The 9,111-nt window shown below is 37.2% G+C and overlaps 1 protein-coding gene across 2 annotated transcripts in view; it reads left to right on the plus strand.

Annotated features, from left to right (window-relative positions):
• LOC106457344 (histone-lysine N-methyltransferase SUV39H1-like) overlaps positions 1–9,111 on the plus strand; it is a 59,626-nt gene that overhangs the window by 45,742 nt on the left and 4,773 nt on the right. For both annotated transcript variants that reach the window (XM_013916745.2, XM_022383225.1), the window contains exon 8: positions 836–965. In XM_013916745.2, the coding sequence (XP_013772199.1) occupies positions 836–965 (130 nt within the window). The remainder of the gene's footprint in view (positions 1–835; positions 966–9,111) is intronic.

Here is a 9,111-nt window from a genome sequence, read left to right on the forward strand (position 1 = left end):
TTGTGTCCTCTAGTCCTACTATTCTCATTGTTAAATATAAAAAAAGATGATACATAAACACTGTCAATTCCCTTAATCTTAAACACCTCAATCAGATCCCCCCTAACTCTAGTAATTCTAGTAACCCTTCTGAAGCCTTTCCAACAATTCAATGCCCTTCCTAAGGTAAGGAGCCCAAGATTGAACACAGTATTGGTGGGAAGAAAACACTTGTTTATATTTGATGTTATTTTAATATATCACATGCTGCCACACAAATAAATATATATGTTGAGTTAAAAAAAATAAGTTGAGAATTGTTTGTACTGTCACTAGTAGTAATTTAATGAAGACATCTTGTGGTAATGAACATAGATGATAAGTACCAAAAACTACTTTACTGCTTAAAAAAATATTAGTCAGGAGATAGAGTTATTACAGAAATGTACCAAAAGCTACTTCACTGACTAAAAAAGTATTAGTCAGGAGATAAAGAGTTATGACAGAAATATACCAAAGACTTCTTCACTGACTAAAAAAGTATTAGTCAGGAGATAAAGTGTTATGACAGAAATGTTCTGTGACAGTGATCTAATAAAATACATCTTCAGGCTAATTCTGCATTGTATACTTATAAACTTGAAGGCTTGTAATATTGTAATCAATTGTATTTTACTATTGCTTAACTTGAATATTTTGTTATTGAATTTCTTATCAGCTAAAAATAGACATCTGTGGCTAATGATTTATGTGAATCAAAATAAAATTTTATTCAACTTCTGTTTCCCTATGTCTTACAGCTTGTTTTAAATTGTATGTTTTACAAATAAAACTTATGAAAATGATATCTCAATAGTGTGACCCGAACCTTGTCGTGTTTGGAGTATGGATTAACAACTTAGATCCTAGATTACCCAGGATTGCATTCTTCAGTAGAAGAGAGATTAAGAGAGGAGAGGAGTTGACTTTCGATTATAAGATGACAGGTATGGCCATATTTTGATAGTAATGTAAGCAGATTCATCACTATTTTGCTGTCAAAGTTTTATCATAACATTGTATGTGTCTGACTTCCAGTGTTATCATTATATTTTTGTATATTTTAATTACATATATTTACTAGTATAAACATGAGAATCACCCTTTAACCCTATCACAGTGGACTCATATTTTACACGACTTTTAATAATACTTGGAGACGGCTTGAATGGGTAATGAAGAAAAACTTTAATATAAGTTTAACATAACAGCAAATGTACAACTGTTGAAACGTTGTACATTTGCTGTTGTATTAAAATTATATTCATTGCCCATTCAAGCTGTCTCAAAGCGGGTTTCTTGTCATCGAATTTACACGACTTTGCGACACCAGGCAACCATGGTGGTATGCATACTATAATTCTGAAAGTATTTAATATATCTTAACGAAACTTCAAAAGCTTTCAGTAAACATGAAAAGTCATTTGTAGGCAAAAGAAAATCATAATATTTAATTAATTTTTACTAAAACTTATTATTATTATTATTACTGTAATTATATGGAGTCAGAGTGTTGGCTGCTCTGAGTGTAAAATGATTTTCATGTTAGGATTAAAAATAGTTTTCTTAATCTGAACATTTTCGAATTTCATTTGCATAATCCCTGAAGCCTTTTAAATAAATATCAAAGATTTTTTTTCCAGAAAAGATTTTATATTTTATCTGTTATTTTTGATACTATAACCCTTTACAGGGTCAGTTGATTTGATTGACCTCTTAACCACTGTAAATAAATAAGGAAATCATTCCAAGTTACGTCTATTTCTATTTAATTTTATTATGTTAATGCCTTTTGAATCAAGTCTAACTAATGATCCTGCCACACAGTTTTTAAATCACTTGGCAAATGTGCAGCTCACATTACTTTATATAATTATGTCATGGATGAGCTGATCACAAGCTTACCTCATGAGGAATTTTTATTATAATTAATATTTTTTATTGTTTAATCCAACCTTACCTAACCTAATAAGTTTCTAATATTTATATTTTTGTAACATTTATGATAATGAATAAAGAATACACATGACAACAAGAATATAGTACTTACCTGGGCCTTCGTATTTTTTGTTGTCGACTTTTGATGAAACATATGCCTACTTCTTTATACTAATAGTACTACTACAGTAAGTATTATATTTTATTTAATTAAATAATGCAGTTAAGAACACAGAATAATAATATGCAAAAAACAAACAATGTTTTGTAACTATTATAATTTTTCTGGCTTTTTAATTATGCAATAAGAGCCTTTTGAAATTCTGCTAATCTTGTCAATTTGATTTCCGTGAGAAAGAAAGATAGAACTGGAGGTGAAATAGACAATTCTCTGTTCAGAAAATCACATGTGTCATTTGATAGATTAAAACTTTGGCTTTGTATTGGTTATAAATAATATAAAACACCAGAGAAAATTATTAGCAATTTATGAAAGAATGTAGTAGGTGGATGTGGCAAGTGGGTCTGATTTTCTAGTTTATGGCTCCATAAACAAACAAGATTGAAGGCCACAAAAATTATGCTTCTGATGCAATACTTTACCTCTCTCACATATTAGCTCTCTTTGATTTTGTGCTGCTCTGTACATGTGCATTCTTTCACTTGTCACTAGCCTTGATGCTACCACCAAAACTATTGTGTTTTTGTGTGGCATGGGTGTGCTGTAGCATACAAATGAATGTGTGACACACCCTCCTAGCACAGCTGGCTCCCTCTATACTGATTGTTCAGTCACAACCTCTCGATTTGGCACTTGTATGTGTAGACTTGTAATTTTTTTCTTGTGCTTGTAATTATTACTTTACTTAATGACAACAGTATTTTCCATTTGTCTTTACTTAGTTTGTGGAAAGCTTTTGACTATTATTTTCCCCCTTCCTTTCCACATTATGAACTTGCAATTTCATGTTACTGTTACTTTGTCTAATGTGGATCCACAAGATCTTGGTCCTGTTAGACAGATTACTACCATGGTTTCGGGCTCATCTCTGTATGTTAAGGAGGTATTGGCTATAGTGCATCAGGAGTTGTAGTCCTCCATGTGGCCTGGTCCATCTTATTATCCAGGGACATATGTTCTTTTCCCTTGGGATCCCGTTCAATAAGATGATAATTTCAACAGTCTGTATCCTTCATCTGCTTTTGCTGAATCTTCTCAATCCACTGCCATTAATCTATTTTGGATATGGTTTCTCAGGTTTGTTACCTTTTGCCCCTTTCTCCTGTGTCTTATGATTCCTCTCCTTCACTGCTTCTAATTATTTTATTTTTCCCCCCTTCTCCAGATATTCAGGTTCATGCTGATTGATTTTTATCTCACTTATGTGTTGGAGCCAGCATGCTTCATTCTCCTTTTTTGGCAGACAACACATGCTTTAGTGTACCATTGGGCTTGCGTTTCCCTTTCTAGACTCTCAAAATTTGGAGTCTTATTCAGGCATGGGGGATCAGATTCTTTCTCTTGTCATTGCCTTTCCCCAGCCCAATTCTCTCATCTTCGTCTCACTCTTACTACTCTACAACATTATCTCTTGTCTATCCACTTGCTTGCTGAGGATATCCACCATTTCCCTTCTACCAATGGAGTGGTTTTTTTGGGTAATCAACTGGCTATGCTCTTGGCATTTATGTTCCTCTGCTTTGTCTCTCCATACATGGTTGCTTTGTTGTTGGGATTTGTTAGGCACAGATGCTCTTCTTTCTCAGGTTTGTTTGCCAGCTTCATATCTACGAGCCCTTCATTTGGCTCTTTTCCTTCACCAGTTTGTTTTTGGAGGTGTCGCCGATTCATTGTAATCTTATGTGGAGGTTGTGCACTAACACTCCTCCATTTCTTCTCTGGTTTCCCATCATTTGCAATCCTCTTCCTGCTCCTGTTACTGTTTCTCATCCTCCAGCTTTCTTTCCTCTCTCTATACCTCCTTCCAGTGTTTCTGCTCCAATCCATCAGTAGCCTTCAGTGCTGTCAGAATTGATGGTGACTATTCCTTAGATTCAGGCACAGTTGGACTGGTTTGCTCACCCTTGGCACCTATTCACAGCTGATTGTTGGGTCTTTCAGGTATTGTCAGAGGGACTGGCTCATAATTTTTCCTCCTCTCCTCCTTTGTCTCCCATTCCTTTTTCTTTCCCGTGTCCTTGGGATCTGGTTTGTTATCAGCATATCTCTGAAGAGGTTTTGGATTTCTTGGAGAAAGATGCTATCGAAGAGGTTTTTATTTCCACATGTTTGTCATCCCCATGAACGTGGGAATTGGCATCCTGTTATAAATTTTTTTAGCCTTAGTTGCTTCATCGACCTCCCATGTTTCACCATGGAGCCCTTTCTCACTGTCAGATTATCTTTCACTCCAGGTCTATGTCTTAGATGCTTACCTTCTGTTTGTTCATCAAGGTCTGGTGTTTCATTTCTACACTCTCCTCTTTGGCTTTGCTTCAGCTCCATACATTTTTTGTCTGGTGTTTAGAGCTTATGCTTGTCACGTTTGCAGCCTGGAACTGCAGTTTCACCATTATATGGACAACTAGCTTCTTTTGGCTCTCTCCCATCAAGCCTTCTAAAAGCATACCCTTCTTCACTTTCAGGAATCAGCATATCTAGGTTCGCTGTTCAAAATAGAGAAGTCGAATCTCACACCCACTTGGTATCTCATTTCTTTGGGTGTGTTTTTTAATTCTCAGCACAGTCCAGCCTTTTCCTCTTTGTTTGAAGAACATGGAGTGCTTAGTTTCCAATAGCATATCCTCTCCTTCTCACACTGCAGGGGAGGTTCTCCCTCTTTTGAGGACTTGGGTTTCCATGTAATCCCTTATCCCTTCGGTTCATTCTCATATGCATCATATTCAATGGACTCTGTACGATCGAGATCTCTTGTCCTCCATTATTCACCTTCCTCCTCTCCTACAGGTCAACTTTGCCTGGAGGCTCTACAAAGCCAATACTCAGCAGATTTTCCTCTTTTTTCTACTTCTTATCTGGACCTTCAACTGTTTACAGATGCATCCCTGATAAGGTGGATGGAATATTTGGACTCTGAAGTGATTTTGGCTTGGTAGTTCAATGATGAAATGACCCTTCATATCAATCTCTTGTAACTGATGGTGGTATTTTGAGCTTTGGATCATTTTCTTTTGATGTTCAGTGGGCATCTCATAATGATCTATACCAACAACTGTTTTCATACTCTTAGACCTTTTCTGGGCCTATTCATTACAAGATCATTTTATTGTTTGTCATATCCTGGGTGACTTGGATTTTGTTATTGATCATCTTTTGTGACTCAGCAAGATTCTACCAATGAAGTGGTCCCTTGTTCCTTAGGTAATCAATTGGCTATGCTCTTGGCTGGGCACTCCCTTTTCATGATGGTTTTGCCACTCATGTCAACACCAAACTTCCCCTGTTCCTCATCTTGCAGCTATGGCTGTGTACTCATACAATCAGGATTGACCAAGCTTTTTCTTTATGCCTACCTTCCTATTCATCTTCTTCTTCTTGTGCTTTCCCTTATTCAGATCACTCCATGCCAAATCTTCCTGATTGTTCCATGTTGGCTTACCTTCCTCTTTCTCCATCATGATCTCTCCTCCTTCAATCTCCTTCATCCCTCTCATATTCGTTGGTATCCGTACTCTTTCCATGTGTAGCCTTCCTTCTTTCTAGGTTCCATTTGTTTTTTCTCCCTACTTGTATATCAACATAAAGGGCACATTTTCCCTAGTTGGTCTCTGTGTCATGGCTTCTCCTTTACCTAATGTTCTCAATTTTTTCTTTGGTTGTTCAACCAAGGCTTATTGCTTTCAACTATTGCTGGCTGCAGGGCAACACTGTCGATTACCGTCCAGTTTTCCTGTTCTTGTCATGTATTCTTCTCGCTGATCCTTTCTGTCCTTTTTCAATCTTTTCATCTTCTTCATCCTCCTCAGCCTGCTTTCCTTTCTGATTAGTATATGGATGTTGTTCTCCATGCCCTTACCCTTCCTCCTTTTGAACCTTTAACATCTTGTTCGTTGTACAGTTTTTCACTTAAGACATATTTCTTACTCCTTTTTTGCATGCAACTGTTGTAGGTCAGATGTATATGCTATAGATGCTTCCCATATTCTTTTCTGTCGTTCATATATTCTTCATCCTGACCATGTCTTTCTCCCCAAAATGTCTACAGCTCTTAAGGGGAAAAGTGCATTCACCCCTATCCTTCTTCTGCCCCATCTGGGTAGTTCACTGTTATTTTCCTTGTCCTACTCCTATCTCTGTATCCTTTGGAACTCCTCTTCTACCTGGGTTCTTTCTCCCATAACTCTAATGGGGTAGCTAAGACAGCTCATCCATCTTGTAAATACTTCTTTGGATGGGGATTATTGTCAACTTTTCCAGGTTTCCTCTTGCCAAATGTGATACTTTTTCTCTCTCTCTCTCTGGCTGCTCACTGCATGTGGACTACCCTGCTTACTTTATTTGCACATTATCTTCATCATCTGGCCATCTTTTCTTTTCAGAGGGATATTGCTTGCCTCCTGTCACCATTCCCCATACTCCCTTACTGGCTCTGATTGGGTAAGTGCTTTTTCTATTTGTCTTACCTTTACAAGGGCCCTATTCTACATCTCAAAATCATGCTGAATGGCATGTGGTGCCTGCCAGAGTTGGTTTAAATCTGCACCATGTGGCCAATTGGGACTGAAACACTCACTGATGAGATGTTTTAAAAATAGGGTTTCATAGTTACCTATTGCACAATCCTAAGGTTTTGCATTCCTTCATACTCCCCAGTGCACTTTAACCCTCCCCCTCTTCTAGTGATGTATGGAAGTACCACTCACTAGTTCCTAGCCACTGGGGTGGTGAACCATTGTGTCTTTCTCCGAGTGTGACCTATTCCACTTGGTAGAGAGTAGGATGTTGGTGTAGATGGTGTGAACAATCCTCCTACCATGGAACAGACAAAAAATTCCTGATGCCACATGCTACCTGGTTTGAGACTGGAGATGAATCACTCCTCTGACTGGCTTTCTCCCATCCAACTGCTGCCTAGATTTCGGTTCCATAAGTGGTCTGGTGTTGGATTGGCACAGAACCAGGCAAAAAAATTTCCCAACACTGCATGGTTTTGGACTGGAGTTGACCCACCATGTTTGCTTTTCCTCATCCTGCTGTTCCTTGGATGTCAGTTCCTGGGTGACCTGGTATTGGATAAGCACATGGTCAGCACACATGAGCACTACTTAGGATGGAGGAATAGAAGTTCTTTTTCCCTTCTGCTTCCTCATATGGAGGTGAAGATGATTGGGATCCTCCTCCTATTACAGACTGGATGAAAAATACCTGATGCCACCTGGTTTTAGATTGAAGTTGACTTTCCATGATCGATCTGATGTGCCCTAGCCACACTACACCATACAGCACATCCATTTTCCATGCTATGTGTTTCGGGATTTACTTCTTTTCTGCCTGACGTAGTGACACATCTCTTCACTATGGGTGAAGAGTATATCCTTGTACAGAAGGGGTGCAGTCTTCCATGGGTGTGCCCCTATACTTTCATTTTATAGGGTGTCCCACTCCATGGGCTCTCTTCAGGCACTTTCAGAAGGGGGCTAAACTAGGTAACTTTTGGACCACTCCTTCCACCACATCAGTGTGGGATTCGAGCTAATATGTGAGAAGAGATATAGTATCGGAAGTTAACATTTTTCAACACTGAAAATGTGTTTCTTATAGATACTTACCTCTGCTTATTCTTCCCATCTGTCCTCCTCACTTCTAGTGCATCTTTTTTTGCTTAATCTCAAAGTGATGATTAAACAATTAGTTTAGAGGGAATCAGCTGAGGGTGTGTTACACTCCTATTGGGGGAGGGTTATTGCATGTACATTTGCATGCTTCAGTGCAGCAAACTATTGGATATGCACAAATGTTTTCTTTAAATTTAATTCAAGAGTTGCAATTTACATTGTAAGGTGCAAGTATTGAGTTTGGTATTTTTGGAAGTGATGCTTTTTCACAGGTTTGATTGTGTAACTGTTTGTGAATAATTTGTTGCATGGTTCAGTTGTTGTAAGTTGATGTCATGTTGCTCAAACCTTTTGAAATTTTCTTGTTGCTTTGAGTGAGTATTGTTGCATCAAGGCATCTTATGATTTGTGGAAGGTTCTGGGCCTTGGGCGAGCAATATATACATATAGGCAATCAAGTTTGTGAAGTAAAATAAAGTTAGTGGAAGTAAGTAAGTTAGTGAAAGTAAAAGTGAAGTTAGACTGCATGTAAGTTTAGTCATAATGGGCTATTTCTAAAGTGAGTATCACAGCCTTGTATTTTTATAACAGAGCATAGGAGAATAATTTCTCTTGTCAAAAGGTGTTCTAAAGTAATTGAACTCGCCTGTGTAGACTTTGATGAAAAGGAGACAATTATTTAAAGCTCTGGATACAACTGTGATAACCAATAGTGTAAAGAATTTTTATAAATATATTTGACTTGTTTTGAATATATACAATTGTAAAAACAAGTGGATTATGTGTGCTGTCTGTTTATTGTGACACCTACTATAAAGAATCCAGCCCATATAAAATCTGACAAATACCACGTGGAAACACTGAGTTTAGGTGGGAGCTTCAAGGCTAGTGGCGGATATAGAGGGCAGCACAAAATTGAGGAAAACTAGTATGTGAGAAAAGTAAGTATCAGGGTTGGAAAATGTTGACTTTTCCCAAGCAATATCTATGTTATAATAAGTAATTTAAATTTGATTCTATATTTCTTGTAGGGGTGGTAAATAAGTTATAGAAGGGGGAAGACGTAGAAAGCAAATGTCATAGTTCTTATACTAGGGGAGATTGAGGATTTTTAAAATATTTCCTTATAAAATGAAGAACTTAAAACATAAGTAATATTATAATTTGATTTATTAACTACACTTTGATGCCAAGTTTATTTGTTTACATTGATAATAATGTAGTGCAGTTGAATTTTGAAATTAACTTTGTAAAAGGTTGCGACATGCACTTTGGCCTACCTAATGGTAAAGGGTTAAAAATTCAGTAATTTTATGTGTGTGTGTGTGTATATATATATATATATATATATATATACAC

Source organism: Limulus polyphemus, unplaced genomic scaffold (genome assembly GCF_000517525.1).
Source record: "Limulus polyphemus unplaced genomic scaffold, Limulus_polyphemus-2.1.2 Scaffold319, whole genome shotgun sequence".
Taxonomy (NCBI): Eukaryota; Metazoa; Arthropoda; class Merostomata; order Xiphosura; family Limulidae; genus Limulus; species Limulus polyphemus.